This window comes from Leptodactylus fuscus, chromosome 6 (assembly GCF_031893055.1).
Source record: "Leptodactylus fuscus isolate aLepFus1 chromosome 6, aLepFus1.hap2, whole genome shotgun sequence".
In the NCBI taxonomy this organism is placed as follows: Eukaryota; Metazoa; Chordata; class Amphibia; order Anura; family Leptodactylidae; genus Leptodactylus; species Leptodactylus fuscus.
The window spans coordinates 177,336,813-177,358,989 of NC_134270.1; the positions used below are offsets into that span (position 1 = coordinate 177,336,813).

General features: G+C 42.6%; 2 protein-coding genes across 2 annotated transcripts; both read left to right on the forward strand.

The window, feature by feature from the left end:
• The first annotated feature begins 3,856 nt into the window (after positions 1-3,856).
• LOC142209873 (nicotinamide N-methyltransferase-like) lies at positions 3,857-8,670 on the forward strand. Its single transcript, XM_075278911.1, has 3 exons — positions 3,857-4,037; positions 5,499-5,706; positions 8,244-8,670. The coding sequence occupies exons 1-3, from the start codon at positions 3,887-3,889 to the stop codon at positions 8,668-8,670; spliced, it is 786 nt and encodes a 261-aa protein (XP_075135012.1). The 5' UTR covers positions 3,857-3,886.
• Positions 8,671-16,145: 7,475 nt separating this feature from the next.
• On the forward strand, positions 16,146-21,366 carry LOC142209874 (nicotinamide N-methyltransferase-like). Its single transcript, XM_075278912.1, has 3 exons — positions 16,146-16,302; positions 19,351-19,558; positions 20,937-21,366. Exons 1-3 carry the CDS (start codon positions 16,152-16,154, stop codon positions 21,364-21,366), a joined length of 789 nt encoding a protein of 262 aa, XP_075135013.1. The 5' UTR covers positions 16,146-16,151.
• Positions 21,367-22,177: the final 811 nt, after the last annotated feature.

Consider the following 22,177-nt stretch of genomic DNA (forward strand, 5'->3'; position numbering starts at 1 on the left):
AGGCACTGTTCTCCTAATTACATCCTGGAGAATAGATTTGCATATTTTTTTACCCCAACATAATACAGAAATGGTAGATAGTAATCATTAATGTGAGGTTTCAAATATAAATGCAAAATATATCAACTAAAGTTTACAATTGACATGAAGTGCCATGAAAAAAATACCATGGGAAGAATATGCAAATCTGTCTTCCATGATGTAATTAGGAAGTCAGGTGCCTCAGTGTTGCAAACCAATAGAGAGCGCTCACTGGAATGTGCAAGCCTGTCTTCCCTGATGTAGTTAAGAAGACAGAATCTCAGTGATATGGCCCAATAAAGGCTGCTCCCTTTAACATCATGCTCGACGTTCCAAGAGGCCTTTGTTTTGCAATGGTGCTGGGATTATTACCAGGTATAGTCTCTCAATCGAGGACGGCCGTTTCAATGTTACTGCATCTCGTCAGCCCGGTGTAGAGAAGACTAACCTGGTAGAGGTGAGAGGCTTATACAGGGTTAAGGGGATATTGTCACTCCTTAGGGAGAGACCACCATATAGGTGTGTGGAAACTTATTAAGCCTTTAGCACTCCACTCTGTCTTCCATGATGTAATTAGGAAGTCAGGTGAAAAAAATAGTCTGGAAATTAATTGGGTAAGTTAAAGCGTTCCAGAGTTATTACTAGAGATGAGTGAACACTGTTCGGATCAGCCGATCCGAACAGCACGCTCCCATAGAAATTAATGGAAGCACCTGGCACGCGGACTTTGCCGGCGGCCAGCCGCTTAACCCCCCGCGTGGCGGCTGCTTCCATTCATTTCTATGGGAGCATGCTGTGAGCGTGCTGTTCGGAACGGCTGTTCCGAACAGTGTTTGCTCATCTCTAGTTATTACCATATGAAATGACACATGACAGTTTTGTAAAAGAGAGGACTGTGCCTTTAAGGCCCCACATTGTAGAAACCCAACTTTTTTTTATTGCACATTTTGCTGTGTTTTTTTGGGGGCCGAAGCCAGGAGTGGATAGAGCAGAAGGCAGAAGTATAAGAATCTTCCTATACAGTGCCTACAAGTAGTATTCAACAAGTAGTATTCAAGGTTTACACATTCGGAAGTAACTTGGCATTGTGACATTTGGACTGTAGATCAGCCTGGAAGTGTGAAATGCACTGCAGCAAAAAAGAATGTTATTTGTTTGTTTAATTTTTTTTAAAATTGTGAAAAGTTTATTCAGAGGGTCATTTATTATCCAACCCCTCAAACCACCAGAATTCTGTTTGGTTCCCCTAAAGTATTAAGAAGTAGTTCAGGCACAAAGAACAATGAGCTTCACATGTTTGGTTTCATTCTCTCTTTTTCCAGCCTTTTCTGACTATTTAAGACCCTCCCCAAACTTGTGAACAGCACTCATACATGGTCAACATGGGAAAGACAAAGGAGCATTCCAAGGCCATCAGAGACAAGATGGTGGAGGGTCACAAGGCTGGCAAGGGGTACAAAACCCTTTCCAATGAGTTGGGCCTACCTGTCTCCACTGTTGGGAGCATCATCCGGAAGTGGCAGGCTTATGGAACTACTGTTAGCCTTCCACGGCCTGGACAGCCTTTGAAAGTTTCCTCCCGTGCCAAGGCCAGGCTTGTCTGAAGAGTCAAGGCTAACCCAAGGACAACAAGGAAGGAGCTTCGGGAAGATCTCATGGCAGTGGGGACATTGGTTTCAGTCAATACCATAAGTAACGTACTCCACCGCAATGGTCTCCGTTCCAGACGAGCCCGTAAGGTACCTTTACTTTCAAAGTGTCATGTCTAGGCTCGTCTACAGTTTGCTCATGATCACTTGGAGGACTCTGAGACAGACTGGTTCAAGGTTCTCTGGTCTGATGAGACCAAGATCGAGATCTTTGGTGCCAACCACACACGTGACGTTTGGAGACTGGATGGCACTGCATACGACCCCAAGAATACCATCCCTACAGTCAAGCATGGTGGTGGCAGCATCATGCTGTGGGGCTGCTTCTCAGCCAAGGGGCCTGGCCATCTGGTCCGCATCCATGGGAAGATGGATAGCACGGCCTACCTGGAGATTTTGGCCAAGAACCTCCGCTCCTCCATCAAGGATCTTAAGATGGGTCGTCATTTCATCTTCCAACAAGACAACGACCCAAAGCACACAGCCAAGAAAACCAAGGCCTGGTTCAAGAGGGAAAACATCAAGGTGTTGCAGTGGCCTAGTCAGTCTCCTGACCTTAACCCAATTGAAAACTTGTGGAAGGAGCTCAAGATTAAAGTCCACATGAGACACCCAAAGAACCTAGATAACTTGGAGAAGATCTGCATGGAGGAGTGGGCCAAGATAACTCCAGAGACCTGTGCCGGCCTGATCAGGTCTTATAAAAGACGATTATTAGCTGTAATTGCAAACAAGGGTTATTCCACAAAATATTAAACCTAGGGGTTGAATAATAATTGACCCACACTTTTATGTTTAAAGTTTATAAAAATTTAACTGAGCAACATAACTTTTTGGTTTGTAAGATTTATGTATCTGTTACTAAATCCTGCTCTTGTTTGAAGTTTGAAGGCTCTAACTTATTTGCATCTTATCAAACCTGCTAAATCGGTAGGGGGTTGAATACTACTTGTAGGCACTGTATATTCCCCATTCGTTTTCTAGCCATTCTTGGCTTTGGCTCAAAAAACCGCAGCAAAATCTGCAACAAAAAAACTTGTGTTAGACCGGGCCAGAAACACCGCAAATTGCATGTCAATGATGTCTATAGAAAAGCCAACGTCTTTTCCATTGATAAAATTGTAACGGAAAGTCCATGGAGGAAAACTCCGGCTTTAGTGCTGCGTATCGTCCCATGGGGCCTTAGCCGTACTGCAACGTGGGGCCTCGGCCTCAGATGCTTTTTGGATGTGTCCTCAAGGGGTTAAAGCCATTGCTGAAGTTGAAGATCCGGGATAAATGTGTGATGTTAGACGGTTAAAATGAAATGAGCCTTGTCATGTGCCTTTGTATTACAGTATATTGTTAGTAGTCTTTGCTCTCAGTGATCTTTGTTTGTTCTGATTCTCATGTACAGTCATGGGTTGTTGTAATTGATGTGTCTACTTGCAAAAAATTAGTTCTTATTGACAGAGAAAACATAAGGAGTCAGATGATCAGATGATGTCACTTGATCAAATGTTTAATACTTACTACTTGAGTAAATTATGGGGCAGCCTGTGTACCTGTGTGATTAAACTCCTCAGTCCTCGTCATCGTTGAAGGTCCAACCACTTCTGTTAGATGGAAATACCACTTCAACACAATGTGCCATAACCCTAAGCATTGTATACAGTCCGCTTACAATATCTCGTCAATCACAGTAATTGGTCTGATATTACAAATACCCATATTACATGGCCCATAGGGCGGGTTCACACCTGTTCCCGATCTCCGCTTTGTGGATTTCCATCTTCTGCTTGAGAAACCCTGACAGGAGACGGAAACCAGCAGTCAGTGTCTGCCTGTGAGTGTCTTCTGGTCTCCACAGCAAAACCGTTTTGTCCTGCATGTCCATCTATGTATAACTGCTGACCTTCTGTGGCTGCTTGTGCAGATGTAGCAACATTGTCCACACAAACACCGCAATGTGTCAATGAGCACAAATTACCCCCCATGACAGATAAATGCATAATGGGATGGTAAGGGGTTAACAAAAAAACTGATTAGTTTATATAAAGATCATTTCTCTTCCACGTGGTTTTCTCTCCCCATGACTGGCTCATGAATATAATAACACATGATGTGATAAGTAAATGTAACTATCCTACTAATATACAGAGATCCCAAGTACTTCTATACAGACCTTGTGCACCAGTCTAGAAGGAATCCCATCATCTGCACCACAAGACCACACAATGGATCCCTGTACCTACAAGCACTATCATATACACGGCCATGATTCCCGACAATTTCTGGAGCAATATTTTTCTGATAAATCTCAGATGGTCTTTGGAGAGGACGCCGTGATATTTCCCATTAAAAGCCTTACAAAAGCTTTTGCAGCAGGTATGTATTTGGTATGTATCTGATATGTATCTGGACTGTCTAGGGTTAATTTATTCTAACCCCTTATATATGAAGAGTAATTTGGCTGTTAAGGCTCGGCAACTTTTTTCTTATTTTCCATCACCTCCTTCTAATATTCATGACTTCTTTTAATTTCCTGTCTGCATAGTAATGTCAGGGCTTATTCTTTGCATGATGAGTTCTATTTTTGGTTTCCACCATTTTGGGGTACATATGACGCTTTCATTAGCTTTTATTAAGGTTTTTGTGGAGATCCATGTGAGGTAAGTACAATTCTATCACTATTCATTGCTTTTTTTCATTTGATGACTTCACTTTGCATGAAAAATAGCATGGCGACTTTGTCCAAGGAGTCATTGGGATTACAGCAACACCATATTGATTCTGATTTTATTAGGATTTACCACTTTTACTAAACAAAAGACCATTTTTGAAAGATAAGCATTAACAATTTGCCTTACAGTTGGGGGCAGCGAACTCATGCCAAGTAACACACTGGCACACATGGCTGACGTCATGTTGGGTTGCTTTTCAAGAGACAAAAGCATAGTTCACATCATGTAGAGCAAACAATACCTGATTGAACAAAAAATTGGATTGAGCTGATATAGCCTGGTTGAATTGTTGTGGCTCCCACTTAGCTTTGGGGGGTACAGCATAAAAAAAAATTGGATTTAGCTTTTATAGTGTGACTGAATTGCTGTGTTTCACACATTGCTTTTTGGGGGGTAGACCCTTAAAAATTGGATTGAGCGTACATAGCCTGACTGAATTTCTGTCTCTCCCACCTAGGTTTTGGGGGTACACACCGTGGATATCTGGATTGAGCGTACATAGCCGGACCTAATTGCTCTGTATCCCTGTTTTGGGGGACACCGCCTGGAAAGCTGGGTTGAGCGTATATTGCTGGACTGAATTGCTCTGTATCCCTGTTAGGTGTTTGGGGAGACACCGCCGGCAAAGCTGGGTTTAGCGTATATCGACTCCTCTCCCTGCAATATATAGCTCTGAAAAGAGCTGTTGTTGTTCTTCCATTTTTCCCTGCCTATCTGAAGCTAATCCCTATCGAGCCCTCAGCAGCACGTCTGTCCCTATGTCTGAAAGCCAGCAAATGAAATGAAGATGGCACTGGCTATTCTAATAAATCTGAGGTCACATATTTTCGGCAGCCAATGGGTTTTTTCAATTTTTTTCACTGCCTCCGTTGTCGTAGTTCCTGTCCCACCTCCCCTGCACAGCTATTGGTGCAAAAAAAATGCACCAGAGAAGGTGGGAGGGGACACAAATTTTTACTGTGTTTGCTGCGTGGTATTCGATTGGAATCGAATACCTTGAACGGCCTGATATTCGATCGAGTACCTATCCGATCGAACAGTGTTCGCTCATCTCTATATATGATTTAATGTGTTGGCTGTTTTAATATTTGGATTTCTCCTACAGGTCATATTAGAGGAGACATCTTGCTTGACCTCAGCATTGGTTCCCTGGTTCACCATCTGTATTCTGCTTATGAGTTTTTCAAAGACATCATAGTGCTGAAGATACAAGACAGATGTATCATGGAGGTGAAAAGATGGACGGACAAACGTACCGGAGCCTTTCATTGGGGACATGTCGCAAAACTTCATAAAGAAATAGAAGGAAAAAGGTGAAGTATTTGTCCAACTATTAAAGGGGGTTTTCCAGGCAAAAAATAAAAATAAAAAATTTGAAAATAGGTCTGTGCTATTAGTGAGTTAATAAATGCAATCTAATTCCTTTAGCAGTGTATTGAGTGATTCTGGGGTTCTCTGGGAGCTCCTGGCATCTTCTGCATTTGTTTCCATCTCTGCCTGTCTGTTCTGTGTTTCCTACAAGTTCCATGATGCCTGAACAGTCTATAATTTTAAGGGTAGATTAATTTTAACAGTGAGAGATAGAATATCAGAAATAAATTTCATAAAATTACATTGTATAAACTTTATAAATTTAGTTGCATTTTGCATGGAGAAATACACTCACCGGCCACTTTATTAGGTACACCATGCTAGTAACGGCTTAGACCCCCTTTTGCCTTCAGAACTGCCTCAATTCTTCATGGCATAGATACAACAAGGTGCTGGAAGCATTCCTCAGAGATTTTGGTCCATATTGACATGATGGCATCACACAGTTGCAGTCGCAGATTTGTCGGCTGCACATCCATGATGCGAATCTCCCGTTCCACCACATCCCAAAGATGCTCCTCTATTGGATTGAGATCTGGTGACTGTGGAGGCCATTGGAGTACAGTGAACTCATTGTCATGTTCAAGAAACCAGTCTGAGATGATTCCAGCTTGATGACATGGCATTGCATTATCCTGCTGAAAGTAGCCATCAGATGTTGGGTACATTGTGGTCATAAAGGGATGGACATGGTCAGCAACAATACTCAGGTAGGCTTTGGCGTTGCAACGATGCTCAATTGGTACCAAGGGGCCCAAAGAGTGCCAAGAAAATATTCCCCACACCATGAGACCACCACCACCAGCCTGAACCGTTACCGATACAAGGCAGGATGGATCCATGCTTTCATGTTGTTGACGCCAAATTCTGACCCTACCATCCGAATGTCGCAGCAGAAATCGAGACTCATCAGACCAGGCAACGTTTTTCCAATCTTCAGTTGTCCAATTTCGATGAGCTTGTGCAAATTGTAGCCTCAGTTTCCTGTTCTTAGCTGAAAGGAGTGGCTCCCGGTGTGGTCTTCTGCTGCTGTAGCCCATCTGTAGCCTCAAAGTTGGACGTACTGTGCGGCGTTCAGAGATGCTCTTCTGGCTACCTTGGTTGTAACGGGTGGCTATTTGAGTCACTGTTGCCTTTCTATCAGCTCGAACCAGTCTGGCCATTCTCCTCTGACCTCTGGCATCAACAACGCATTTCCGCCCACAGAACTGCCGCTCACTGGATGTTTTTTCTTTTTCGGACCAGTCTCTGTAAACCCTAGAGATGGTTGTGCGTGAAAATCCCAGTAGATCAGCAGTTTCTGAAATACTCAGACCAGCCCTTCTGGCACCAACAACCATGCCACGTTCAAAGGCACTCAAATCACCTTTCTTCCCCATACTGATGCTCGGTTTGAACTGCAGGAGATTGTCTTGACCATGTCTACATGCCTAAATGCACTGAGTTGCCGCCATGTGATTGGCTGATTAGAAATTAAGTGTTAACGAGCAGTTGGACAGGTGTACCTAATAAAGTGGCCGGTGAGTGTAGTATGAGACACCGCTGGCAAACAAGACATAATACTTGGTGGTAAATCCCTTGTTGGCGGGCAGAGCAGTCGGACGTTTCTTTTAGTTGATGATGAGGTTGACGCACATGTCAGACATGTCAGGAGGAATTTTGGTCCACTCCTCCTTGCAGATCATCTCTAAATCTAAGATTTTGAGGCTGTTGCTTGTAACTCAGAGCTTTAGCTCCCTCTCTATGGGATTAAGGTCTGGACACTGGCTAGTCCTCTCCATGACCTTAATGTGCGTCTTTTTGAGCCGCTCCTTTGTTGCCTTGGCTGTATAATTTGGGTAATTGTCCTACAGCCAAACTAATATGTCATCTGGATTCTACATGTCAATATAATTACCAGAGATATCAAATTTTATATGTTTCATTTTTACATTTTAACCCATTAAAAATACCAAATTTTTGAAAAAAAAAAATCTATTTTTTTTTTATTTTTTTTTAAATATTTCCTTGTATGGGGCTGTATAAAGCTTCTTTTTGTGCCGGGTCAGATGTGCCTTTTATTTATATCATTTTGGGGAATGTCTAATGGTTCAATAGTTCAAAAGGTGAAAATAAGTTTTTGATTTTTTTTTTCTTGCTATTGCATACACTGTATGGGAAGAAATATGTATATAAGTTTGGGGAATGCTAGAATCTCGACAGCCAAGTTATATTCCTGATCTGTCCATTGCACTAGTACTCATTGCAGTCAATATGAAAATTGTGAATGTGTACATCTGCCTGTCTGGCCCTTTATTTATTGATCTGCGACCCTGAGTCCCTGATTGTGGCCCAATATACAAGGCAAGGAATATGCAAACACAAGGTTAAAACAAGCAGCACAAAGAATTTTGGTTGCCCAGAGCTTCACACCTCTTCGACACATTGTTGATGTTGACATTGAGACAATGACTTTCTTCACTTTCTCCATTTCTTACAGTCACCACTTAGAAGACAAAGAAGTAAAAGTGAGATCAGCAATACAACATGTTGTGAAATGTGACCTGGAGAAAGAAAATATGACCGAGCCGATAGTTTTACCTCCAGCCGATTGTATCATCAGTGCTTGGCTTCTAGATGCTATCTGCAAAGACCAAGATGACTACATCAGATATCTCAGGAAGTTCTCAAGATTACTGAAACCTGGAGGACACATCATATTACTTGGGTGTTTAGGAGTGACGTATGTCACAGTTGGGGAAGACAAGTTGCATGGTCTCAGCTATGATGAGGAGTTTGCCAGGAAAGCTCTAGAAGGAGAAGGCTTTATAATAGATGAGTGTAAGGTTCAGAAGAGAACATCTGTGAGTGACCTTACTGACTATAAGGCTCTCATATTCATTGTAGCTCACAAGGAGGAGCTGTAGGTAGAAACATACTGTATGAATTAGACTCTTCAAGCCTTCCATTGTGGGTATATATCAGGAGGTGCATCTCCAAGCTGAAGTTATTGTCTGGAAGTTGCAATGTGATAAGATGATAAGAGAAGCTTTTAGAACTTTTACCATCACTTTTATCTACAAAATGTAACTATTTATAGTGATCATTCCATTCACATTTGTACTAGCTGGACTTGCTCCTCTGCCACCCCCTTCCATCACCTACTTCCAGGATGTTTGCTGTTCCTCAGCAGGGAGCCTGGCTAGAGATAACACAGGCAGTTTACAGCCCTCTACTATACTAAATCACTGGTTAATATACACATGGACTAGAGGTTCAGAAAATAAGTCATACTGAATATAAAACCATATAAAACCTTATGTGCTGCCCCTGTAGCAAAAAAATATTCAACTTATATTAATATTCAACTTTTGTTATTTTGTTTATGTAGGGTCTTGGTTTCAAAAGATCCCAGAAGGTGTGTTTTATTTATAGTGATCAAAAAGTGCCAAGTTTCAAAAAAATGGCATCAATAAAAAAAATTCCCATTTTCCAATAAAAAAACTCCATTAGCAAGAAAAAATATTAACCACTTTCAGTACCGGCCAATTTATGGTCCAGAACCAGACACATTTTAGGTTTATTTTATATGTGCAGTATCGAGGGCTGTAACATTTTTCTCATACGTCATTTTTCTCATAGGGCTTTATTTTTATGTTGTTTTTATTTTCGAATGTGTTATTTATTTATTTTTTATATATATATCCGGTAAAATATAAACAAAATAGGAGGGAAATTGTGTCTGGTTTTCATTTTTCTTTTTATTTTAATATCACACAGTGCTACTTAAAAACTTTCTAAGGCTGAGGCCCCACATTGCGGAAACGCAGCTTTTTTTGTTTCAGATTTTGTTGCATTTTTCTGAGCCAAAGCCAAGAGTGGCTACATAAGGAATGGGAACTCTATAAAAAGTTCTTATACTTCTCCCTTCTGCTCGATCCACTCCTGACTTTGGCTCAAAAAAACGCAACAAAAGCTGCAACACGTATACACACCTTATAGAGCTGATCTGGGTCCTGTAGGCGGTGCCCATAGCTGTGTATACAGTGCTCATTGAGCACTGTATACACAGCGATCGAGAAGGCAAGGATGGGAATAAACCTTCCCTGCCATCTCTCTGAAGATACAGCCGGCTCCCAGGTTCAGCAATTGCACAATCTCGTGCAATATCTGTGTTCTGACAGGATGTATCGGCAAGTCCTGTCAGAACAAGGCAACCATGTCCCGGACGTATATAGTCTATGGGTCCAGAAGTGGTTAAACAAAAGATCTTAGAAAATGTTGCCGAAAAAATATTATTAAAGGATTTTTACATTGCAAATGTAGTAATAAAAATACATTTGGTCTCTATTTAATTGTATCAATCTAGTGAATAAATGTATGTTTATATAAGCCTCATAAGGAATGGTGTAAAATCTCTAGCATACAAAGACATAAGTCAAAATTGCTTTTATTCTCTATTTCTTCCCAAAAAGAGTTTATAAAAGTTAATCTACCTAAAAATAGTACCAAGAAACACTACTACTCGTCCCACAAAAAAACAAGCCATCTTGTCAGGTCAGGAGTTATTGCACACAGTTGAGGGACGGATTCTAAGGGGAAGGGGAAGGATTGTTGTCTCTCCTCCTGGCTGGTGTCCCTGTGTATCTGTCCTTGTGACCAACCCCTCTGTGTGCCCCTGTGTTTGCGCTATAAATAAACAATGATCAAATAAATTTATTTGTTGTTGTCACCACATTGTTTTTTAGACTTTTTTTGGCTAGATAATAATACTGAGTCTTGTGATCATTTGTGGTGTTATAATGATTCTTTTTTTTTCCATTGTATCAGCGTTGTAATAAAGATAAACACATCACTGTGTTACATCAAAAGGGTTCTATCTCCACACAACTTATTTGTAATATTTGTATATATCGAAAGTACATGACTCTTCTTCGAGCGGAGCCCATAGAGTCACCCAATGGCAGAGTGCAGAGGTGGCAGCAGTGTGAAGAGCCCATAGAGTCACCCAATGGCAGAGTGCAGAGGTGGCAGCAGTGTGAAGAGCCCATAGAGTCACCCATTGGCAGAGTGCGGAGGTGGCAGTAGCCTTGCGAGGCCATACAGTGACCCAGTGGCAGAGTGTGGGGGTTACAATACACTTATGAGGCCATACAATGACCCAGTGGCAGAATGTGGAGGTTGCAGCAGCCTTATGAGGCCATACAGTGCTTAAGTTCTTTTGGAGAAAGCCAGGTTTCGCTTTATTGATTTAGACGATGATGGGAAGGACCCACTGCATCCTTCGGCTGAGGTGGTGGAGCCTTGACTGACCGAAATCAGGTGTGTGTCACTGGGTGATGCAACGGTTCCTGCAGCAGGCTGGACCCCCCTCATTGGATCCATGGCTCTCCCAGGCAACTTTATGGTGCATCTGCATATGTTGACACAGGGCTGTGTTGCTAAAATTGGCACCCTGGCCACGCTTCACTTCTGCCTACTGATTGAACATATGGCCATATTCACTTCCCCTGGTGGCTTAAAAAAAACTGCAACCCCACGGAGTAGGTGATTTTACCCCCAACACTTCGCACTAAGTGACTACTACTGGTACTTCCTCCGTGAACCCCTGCACCACTGCTTTCTGTGCAAGTAGACTGTTGTAAAGCGGGTGGTCTACCCCCGGCCGTTTGGCTCCTGATCTCCCTCTGCTGCCACCTCTCATTGACTGTGTTGTTTTTTTGAAGGCGGAATCCACCTGATGGAAGCTTTCTTTCCACTAGCGGGAAAAAAAAGCTAGCAGAACCCATAGAACTCTATGGGGAGGCGTTTTTTCCACGTGGATTCTGACACAAATTCAGCACCAAAATCCTCACCAAAAAACTCAGTGTGAATGGACCCTTAGGCTCCACATAGCGGGTCACAGCAAAAATGTGCTGTCGGAAAACCAAGGTGGCAACGCATCATGGTTTTTCAAGCAGCGCTTTTCACAAAAATTCGACAGAGGTTTCCTCTTCTGACTTTTTGCTTCTATTACACCTATAGGGAAACCGCCAGCTTTGCCATAGATATAATTGACAGGGTGTGATTTCCAAAACCACAACATTTTTGGTAACCATAGCGTATCCGATGCACGTATTTTCCCACATTGTGGGGAGGGGATTCACTAGAATCCTATTCACTATATGGTGACTGTAAAATGCCACTTTTTATTCAGCATCATTTATGTCACATGGGTCCCCGGCCTTAAATTACCAGTGACATATGGCAGTGTAGTAAAAAAAATTGTGCCCTTCTCACTACATGGGGCCCCGAACTAAGATCCTTTTTGGCTGTGTCCTTAAGAGGCTAAAGCCATTGCTGGGGCTGAGATCGGGGTTTTGTATCTTTGTATCACAGTATATAGTTACTATGGGAAGAATATGCGAATCTGTCTTCCATGATGTAATTAGGAAGTCAGGTGCCTCAGTGTTGCAAACCAATAGAGGGTGCTCACTGGAATGTGCAAGCCTATCTTCCCTGTGTAAGCCTCTCACCTCTACCAGGTTAGTCTTCTCTACACCGGGCTGACGAGATGCAATAACATTGAAACGGCCGTCCTCGGTTGAGAGACTATACCTGGTAATAATCCCAGCGTCATTGCAAAACAAAGGCCTCTGAAAGGTCAAGCATGATGTTAAAGGGAGCAGCCTTTATTGGGCTATTCACACTGGAATTCTGTCATCCTAACTACATCAGGGAAGACAGGCTTGCACATTCCAGTGAGCGCCCTCTATTGGTTTGCAACACTGAGGCACCTGACTTCCTAATTACATCATGGAAGACAGATTTGCATATTCTTCCCATGGTCCCTTGCACAGTGGAGTGTTAAAGGCTTAATAAGTCTCCACACACTTAAATGGTGGTCTCTCCCCAAGGAGTGATGATATCCCCCTAACCCAGTATATAGTTAGCAGACTTTGCTGTCAGTGGTTGAGGCTTCTCCTGATTCTCATGTACAGTCATGGGTTGTTGCAAATGATTTCTACATACAAGAAAATTAATTCTTATTGACAGAGAAGTTATAAGGAACCAGATGGTAACATGATGTCACGTCATCAATGTTTAATATTTACCATACTTTATGATCCTTGTCATGTGCCTTTGTATTACAGTATATTGTTAGTAGACTTCGCTGTCAGTGATCGATGTTTGTTCTGATTCTCATGTACAGTCATGGGTTGTTGTAATTGATGTGTCTACTTGCAAAAAATTAGTTCTTATTGACAGAGAAAACATTTGGAGTCAGATGATAGGATGATACCACTTGATCAATTGTTTAATATTTACTACTTGAGTAATTTTTGGGCAGCCTGTGTACCAGCGTTATTAAACTCCCCAGTTCTCCTGATCGTTGGGGGTCCAACCACTTCTGTTAGATGGAAATACCACTTCAACACAATGGGGCACATTAATCAATACTGTCTTAAACCACGAATCCCACGCTTTAATGCCTTCCTGCCAGTGGATTTTTTTTTTAATTTTTTTTAGATTTTTGTTTTTGACTCCCCACCTTCCATAACCCATGACTTTTTATTTTTCCATTCTCAAAGCCCTATAAGGGCCTAATTTTCGCAGGCCAAATTATTCTTCATAATGGTACCATTTATTATTCTGTACAATGTACTGGGAAGCTGGAAAAATATTCAGAATGGGGGGGGGGGGGATTGGAAGAAAAAAATGCATTTGTGCATTTTTGCGGTGTTCACTGTGCAGCCAAAATAACATGTCACCTGTAGAAATGAGCGAACACTAAAATGTCCGAGGTTTGAAATCCGATTCGAACAGCCGCACCCCATTATAGTCTATGGGTGGAAATGCTCGTTTCAGGGGTACGCAAAATTCAATAAATTCGATAAATTCGATAAATTCGATTATACTTACCAAGTCCATGAGTGACGGTCGGGCTGGATTCCCCTTGAAGTCTTCTCCCGGCGCAGCGTCCCCGCGGCGTCTTCCGGCTGGAATTCACTCTGCCTAGGCATCGGGGCCTAGGCAGAGCCGACTGTGCATGCGCGGTTGGCTCTGCCCGGCCCAACGCCTGAGCAGAGCCGACTGCGCATGCGGGGGAATGCCCGCGCATGCGCAGTCGGCTCTGCCTAGGCCGGATGCCTAGGCAGAGTGAATTCCAGCCAGAAGACGTCGTGTGGACGCTGCGCGGAGAAGACTTGTAAAGGTAAGAGAAGAACCAGAGTTGATTGGCAGAATGTATAGCATATAGTATAGAATGTATAGCATTCGGCCAATCAACGCTGGTTCTGCATTGAACCTTAAACTTCGAACAACTAGTAGTGTTCGATCGAGTACAAGTATTTCGAATACCGTAGTATTCGATCGAACACCTACTCGATCGAACACTACTCGCTCATCTCTAGTCACCTGTATTCTATCTTTCACTACTACATGTATTTAGTTTTATTTACATTGTATCCCTTTAACAAAATTCTAAAACTTTGTAAAAAAATTTTTTTGAAAAGTTGCCATTTTCTGACAGTGGTAACTTTTTTAGATTTCCGTGTACGGGGGTGCATAGGGCCTCATTTATTATTGATATTTATACCATTTTGGGGAATGTCTATTGCTTTGATCACTTTTTATTCACATTTTTATCAGAAGAGAAACAGCAAAACAAAAAATGTTGGTTTGGCAATTTGGATTTTTTTTTTTTTTTTTCACTATGGTGTTTACCATACAGGAAAAATATTTTGATAAGTTGTTAGCCTGGGCATTTTTGGGCACGGGGATACTTAAAGTGTATGTGCTTCACAGTAATATATTATTTTTATATGTATTCTAGGTAAAATGGGTGATTTGAACTTTTAGGCTTTTTTTTTTTTAATAATTTTTAAAACTTTTGTTTTTATTTGGCTAATTTATTAAATCCTCCCCTCCCCCAGGGGGGCTTAAACCTGCAATTGTTTGATTGCAAGACCCAAAAACTACACTACAACTACACTCACCGGCCACTTTATTAGGTACACCATGCTAGTAACGGGTTGGACCCCTTTTGCCTTCAGAACTGCCTCAATTCTTCGTGGCATAGATACAACAAGGTGCTGGAAGCATTCCTCAGAGATTTTGCTCCATATTGACATGATGGCATCACACAGTTGCAGTCGCAGATTTGTCGGCTGCACATCCATGATGCGAATCTCCCGTTCCACCACATCCCAAAGATGCTCCTCTATTGGATTGAGATCTGGTGACTGTGGAGGCCATTGGAGTACAGTGAACTCATTGTCATGTTCAAGAAACCAGTCTGAGATGATTCCAGCTTTATGACATGGCATTGCATTATCCTGCTGAAAGTAGCCATCAGATGTTGGGTACATTGTGGTCATAAAGGGATGGACATGGTCAGCAACAATACTCAGGTAGGCTTTGGCGTTGCAACGATGCTCAATTGGTACCAAGGGGCCCAAAGAGTGCCAAGAAAATATTCCCCACACCATGACACCACCACCACCAGCCTGAACCGTTACCGATACAAGGCAGGATGGATCCATGCTTTCATGTTGTTGACGCCAAATTCTGACCCTACCATCCGAATGTCGCAGCAGAAATCGAGACTCATCAGACCAGGTAACGTTTTTCCAATCTTCAATTGTCCAATTTCGATGAGCTTGTGCAAATTGTAGCCTCAGTTTCCTGTTCTTAGCTGAAAGGAGTGGCACCCGGTGTGGTCTTCTGCTGCTGTAGCCCATCTGCCTCAAAGTTCGACGTACTGTGCGTTCAGAGATGCTCTTCTGGCTACCTTGGTTGTAACGGGTGGCTATTTGAGTCACTGTTGCCTTTCTATCAGCTCGAACCAGTCTGGCCATTCTCCTCTGACCTCTGGCATCAACAACGCATTTCCGCCCACAGAACTGCCGCTCACTGGATGTTTTTTCTTTTTCGGACCATTCTCTGTAAACCCTAGAGATGGTTGTGCGTGAAAATCCCAGTAGATCAGCAGTTTCTGAAACACTCAGACCAGCCCTTCTGGCACCAACAACCATGCCACGTTCAAAGGCACTCAAATCACCTTTCTTCCCCATACTGATGCTCGGTTTGAACTGCAGGAGATTGTCTTGACCATGTCTACATGCCTAAATGACCTGAGTTGCCGCCATGTGATTGGCTGATTAGAAATTATGTGTTAACGAGCACTTGGACAGGTGTACCTAATAAAGTGGCCGGTGAGTGTATATTGAGGTCTAAGGGATATTGGACTTGTTTCAGTATAGATCACTCCTTCTCCATGTGACTTGCTGTTCCCATGACTGGCTCATGAATATAATAACACATGATGTGATACATAATTCTAATGATCATATTAATGTATCCCAAGTACTTATATATACAGACCAGTCTGGGAGATATCCAGTCATCTGCACCACAAGACTACACGATGGATCCCAGTACCTATAAGCGCTATCATATACACGGCCATGATTCCAGACAATTTCTGGAGCATTATTTCTCAGATAAACCTGACATGGCCTTCGGAGAGGACGCCTTGAAATTTCCCATTAAAAATCTTACAAAAGCGTTTGCATCAGGTCTGTATCTGGATGGCTTATTTTTAATTTATTTGAACCCTTTAAGTATGAAGGGTAATTTGGTTGTTAAGGCGGCAACTTTTTTCTTATTTTCCATCTCCTCCTTCCAATATTCATGACTTCTTTCATTTTCTGTCTGCATCGTAATATCAGGGCTTATTCTTTGCATGATGAGATGTATTTTTGGTTTACATTTTTTTTTTTTTTTTTTATACTTTCATTAAACTTTCAATTTCATTTTTTTTCCTGTCCCATTGCAGGACTTGAACATTGCATCGTTTGATCCCCTATATAATATACTGATATACTTCTGTATTGCATTATATTGTTTATAGGCTTCGTATGCTTCATAGGGAAAAGTAGCTATGATGTCATTGATTGTCCTCCTGGCTTCCATGCCAAACCCTTGGACACAGCAATCTCATTATGGGAAATCCCACAGGCTAAAGGATGGGGGGAAGGGGGGGGGCAATGGATCAACCCATCTTGAGGGTTAAGCTGCAGTAGTTGCAACATTTTCAGATTCCTGTGGCTACGGCCAGGTCCCAGCTGGACCAAGACGCCATATAGATGGTAAAGATCCTATGCTTACTGCAGTGACTTACTAGTATGGTACATAATAGCTATGTAAACCTATTTTTTATGAGATATGGAAGATTAAAAGGGGTAACCTCAACTACAGGGATCATAGTATAGCCTTGGTCATTGAGTATAATGTAAAATATAGGACATCAGGGTTTAGTAGAATCATTTCTCCCTATTGAGTCTCCAGAAACCAGGAAAACTTATGGATAATGTCAAAGGGCAACTCAAAAATGTGAGGGTGCAATATCTTGTAAATCTGCTGTCATCTGGCAGTTTGGGGCAGTGCCACACCTCACATGAGGTGACCTGAAGCGACCGCTTCGGGTGGTGCTATGCCAGGGCCACAGGGAGGGCGGCATTTTTGCTGACCTAAGCCACTCCAGGACAAGCTTAGGGTGCTGCTCCAGCGGCTGCCCCTCACGCTCAGGCAGAGAGCAGGTCCTCTCCGTGCCTGATCTCTGCCTGCTAAAAACGATTGCTCCGCTCGGCCCCGTCCCCTCCACTTGGCCCTGCCCCCTTCCGCTCAGCCCCGCCCCCTCCTCTGGGAGGGGGGGGGCGGCAGCTTTCTGACGTCCGCTTCAGGCAGCAGAAAGCCATGGTTCACCCCTGGTTTGGGGTCTACCAGTTGGTGCTAATGTCACTTCCTGATCTCTCACCAATAATAACCTGACAATGTGTAGAATCTCCTGTACAATGAAAGATATCGGATCTTACATAGAGAATGCACCAACAATCATTATTTGATCAGGTTGCCTTGCAGGGCAGAAATATAGAAATTGTTTAAGCTAAAAAGGTAAATCATACTAATACCTAGAGAATTTGCCTTATTGGTGGCTTGCTTGGGAGATTCTAAAGAATCTGGTTCAGTCTTAGTTGTCCTGAGTTAAGATTTATTTACAGATCTTAAAGGACTGTCAAGTGGGGTTGAGCTGATCTTGAGATTTCAGGATCGATTTTAAAATCCTATTTACGATCATTTTCCAGCTGATCCCAATCGTGAAATTTGCTCGATCGCCGATCGGGATCTGATCTTTCCCGTTCCCGATCGTTCAACCCTACTGTCAAGCAACCAGAAAGCTAATAATAATTCCTTAAACATAGACTTTATTTATTCAAATATTATTTGAATATAATAATGTCTAATCCCAGGAGTTCAGACCACTGTCTAGTTGCTTTAGCCAGATGCCTACTATCCATTGACAATATACGTGTTAGGGAATTACTAGGACAGCAATTCCCCAGTATCTGCTGGAAACCCTGTGACGGTGCACAAGAGACAGTGAGCCCTAAGCTGAAACCCCACACTGTTCCTTCCTGCTTGCCTGGTCCTATTCTATGTAATAGGTGGCAACTTGGAGACAATCCCTTCCTATGTATGTGAGACACAAAACAAGACAACAAGAGAGGTCAGCTAGCCAAGGGTCAGGTAACAGTCGAGCAATGCAGTGCTAAGTTGAAGTCCAAAAGAATAGTCAATAGGGAAAGCCAGAGGTTAATAATCAGGATACACGTAAAAACAGTGAGAGAAAAGCCAGCACGCACAAGGCAATAGCAAGCACCAGTGTGAATGTGAGCCAAGAATAAATAAGGAGGAAGAACCCACCCTGGACATGATAGGAAGACCAGCTGTCAATCACAGGGCAAGACTAGAATTAACCATTTCTTGAACAAAGGCAACCAAGGTGCAGAAGATGGGTGTGGTGGAAATTCAATCACAGATCTAGAGCCATGTTCACACAATGCAACCAAAAACTTTAAGCAAGGAACCAAATGGCACACACCTCCTGCACCACTGCATGCGAGCAGAGGGTGGCGCAGCAACCCGAACAGACAGAGACGTTACAATTAGAGATGAGCGAGTACTGTTCGGATCAGCCGCTCCGAACAGCACGCTCCATAGAAATGAATGGAAGCACCTGGTACTTCTGCTTTGACGTCGGCCGGCCGCTTAACCCCCCGCATGCCGGCTACATCCATTCATTTCTATGCGAGCGTGCTGTTCGGATCGGCTGATCTGAACAGTACTCGCTTATCTCTAGTTACAATACGTCCAGATTCTTGGCATCTATCGCTTCAATTGGCTACCACTCATGCAACAACCACTCATTGAATCGAATGGTCTCTGTGTAATACTTTGAGTAATTCTTAATTTCCACTGAAGGGGCACTGGAGGAAAATTCTGCTATCTGATCATTGTTGATCCCAGCAGAGGACACTTTGTAATTAGCTTATTGTCAAGGGGACTGTCCAAATAGGAGAACATTTTGTTGTATGCACTTTTACATTAATGATTCCAAATGTTGTCCTATAAACCATTTTAGGATTCATGATTTTCTTGTGTTTAGGTATTTGAGATGTAATATTTCCGAATTTTCGGGAGATGACATAGACACATGTTATTACCTACAACATATATTCGAGTTTAATGTGTTGGCTGTTTTAATATTTGGATTTTTCCTACAGGTCATATTAAAGGAGACATCTTGCTTGACTTCAGCCATGGATCCGTAATACATCATCTGTATTCAGCCTGTGAGTTTTTCAAAGACATCATAGTGCTGAAGATCAAAGACAGATGTATCCTGGAGCTGAAAAGATGGACGGACAAACGTACCGGAGCCTTTCATTGGGGCCATGTCGCAAAACTTCATGAAGACATAGAAGGAAAAAGGTGAAGTATTTGTCCAACCATAAAAAACAAAACATTTTTCAAAAAAGGTCTGTTAGTGCTATTAATAGGTTAAAATAAGTGCATTCAAATACCTTTAGCAGTGTTTCGAGTGATCTGTGGGGTTCTCTGGGAGCTCCTGGCATCTTCTGCATTGTTTACACCCCTGTCTTGCTGTTCTGTGTTTGGTACAAGTTCCATGACAAGTTCACTCCTCCTCCCTCTCTCACTCACTCCTCCCTCCCTCTCTCACTCCCCCTCCCTTTCTCACTCCCCCTCCCTTTCTCACTCACTCCCCCCTCCCTCTCTCACTCATTCCCCCTCCCTCTCTCACTCACTCCCCCTCCCTCTCTCACACACTCCCTCCCCGTCTCCCTGGAAGAGAATGCTGACTACTGTGCAAGCGTGATTCACTTGCAATTGTGCATGCCAGCATCTCCCCAGTCTTTCTATGCCAGAATTTCACTATGCCGCCAGACATAGTGAAGGCAGTGCTTCGTGGAGTTGCGTGTGATGTCACTTCCAGAAGTGACCTACTGCTCCACTCCGAACTGGAAGGAAGGGAAGACAAATGAGTATTGTGTGAAGGCTTCCCAGCGCATTGCACATTCTGGTGTCTTTCACTATTGCACATGCGTGGGGTGGCTGGCACACAGAAAGAAAAAGAAGTGGCCATCAGGAGATGATAGGTTGGCCCTGTCCAGAGGAAATAAGTACAATGGGGTGGGGGGGAGGGGAGTGAGGCTTTTACACTGATGTAACCTGCGAAGCCACCGTAGATAAATAAATCTATATGTGGCCTACATATATTATTGACAAAGTATAGAATGTATTAAAAAAAGATTCTCTTTGTGAAGGGTCAGATGTGCCTTTTATTTATACCATTTTGGGGAATGTCTATTGCTTTGATTAAAAAAAAAATAATATATGGGCATTGAAAAGGAGAAAATAAGTTTGACACTTTTGATATTGATTTTTGACTTTTGATTTCCATGGGAAAAATATTTCTGTACGTGCTAGTGGATCCAAAATATTACATTGGGGAACAGTAGCATATCATCAGCCAAGTTACATACCTGATCTATCCCCTTCACTAGTATTCATTGCAGTCAATATTGATGAAAATTGTGAACGTGTCCAACTGGCGGCCAGGCCCATTATCCACTGAGCTGTGATGGGGCCCCTGATTGTGGTCCAATATACAAGGCCAGAAATATTCAAGCACAAGGTTAAAACATAAAGCACAAAGAACTTTTGTTGCTCAGAGCTTCACACCTTTATAATAAAGCTTATAATCCAGAGATAATAACTCAGCTGTATCTTCCCCTATTGATGATGACTGGGGGACAATCACTTTCTTCGCTTTCCCCATCTCTTACAGTCACCAAGTTGAGGACAAAGAAGCAAAAATGAGATCAGCAATGCAACATGTTGTGAAATGTGACCTCGAGAAAGAAAATATGACCGAGCCGATAGTTTTACCTCCGGCCGATTGTATCATCAGTGCTTGGCAACTAGATGCTATCTGCAAAGACCAAGATGACTACATCAGATATCTCAGGAAGTTCTCAAGATTGCTGAAACCTGGAGGACACTTCATATTAATTGGGTGTTTAGGAGTGACGTATGTCACAGTTGGGGAAGACAAGCTGCATGGTCTCAGCTATGATGAGGATTTTGCCAGGAAAGCTCTAGAAGGAGAAGGTTTTATAATAGATGAGTGTAAGGTTCAGAAGAGAACATCTGTGAGTGACCTTACTGACTATAAGGCTGTCATATTCATTGTAGCTCATAAGGAGAAGGAGCTCTAGGTAGAAATGTAGTAAACCTAAATATACTCTAGTCAGATTATAGTCAAGCTTTTCACTGTAGGTATACAGTAGGTATACATCAGGAGGAATAGCCAATGTATATCTCCAAAAGACAGTTCCAACATCCATTTGACGCTGAATAGATATTACTAAGCCTCCATGAAACCTATACATGTAGGTGGAAACACGATTGATCTTGTCTTCCATCGACTCCTCACATTTTCTAAATTTACTAACTCTTCTCTGCCCCTCTCTGATCATAATCTTCTATCTCTCACCATCAGTGCCCTCTCCCCTTCACAAGATACACCTACCCATCATACATATAGGAATTTGCATGCTATCAGATACCTCTCAGATACTCTACAGTCCTCTCTGTCCCCCATCTCCTCAATCACCTGTACCAATCTGGCCACCAGTCACTATAATGAAACCCTTAAAAATGCATTGGATGAGGTGGCTCCCCCCTCCACTCATAAAGTCCCACATAGGAGGCAGCAACCCTGGCACACGCCACAGACACGATTTCTTCAGCGGTGCTCTAGGTGTGCCGAACGTCTCTGGAGAAAATCACGTTCACCTGCAGATTTCCTCCACTTCAAATTTATGCTTAAAACATCTCTCTCTCTCTCTCTCTCTCTCTCTCTCTCTTCTCTCTCCAGCAACCCTAAAAGGCTTTTTGAAACTTTTCATTCCTTACTCACACCCAAGGTGCAGACGCCATTCACAGACCTTAGTGCTGATTACCTGGCCACTTATTTCCATGATAAAATTGATAAGATATGTCAGGAAATTACTGCCCAAGCCCCAG

Excerpts from the sequence above, each read along its gene's own strand:
- LOC142209873 (XM_075278911.1), top strand. The coding sequence starts at position 3,887 with ATGGATCCCTGTACCTACAAGCACTATCATATACACGGCCATGATTCC. Across the intron at positions 4,038-5,498 it reads TACAAAAGCTTTTGCAGCAG|GTCATATTAGAGGAGACATC; the intron begins GTATGTATTTGG and ends TTTCTCCTACAG. Across the intron at positions 5,707-8,243 it reads AAAGAAATAGAAGGAAAAAG|TCACCACTTAGAAGACAAAG; the intron begins GTGAAGTATTTG and ends CATTTCTTACAG.
- LOC142209874 (XM_075278912.1), top strand. The coding sequence starts at position 16,152 with ATGGATCCCAGTACCTATAAGCGCTATCATATACACGGCCATGATTCC. Across the intron at positions 16,303-19,350 it reads TACAAAAGCGTTTGCATCAG|GTCATATTAAAGGAGACATC; the intron begins GTCTGTATCTGG and ends TTTTTCCTACAG. Across the intron at positions 19,559-20,936 it reads GAAGACATAGAAGGAAAAAG|TCACCAAGTTGAGGACAAAG; the intron begins GTGAAGTATTTG and ends CATCTCTTACAG.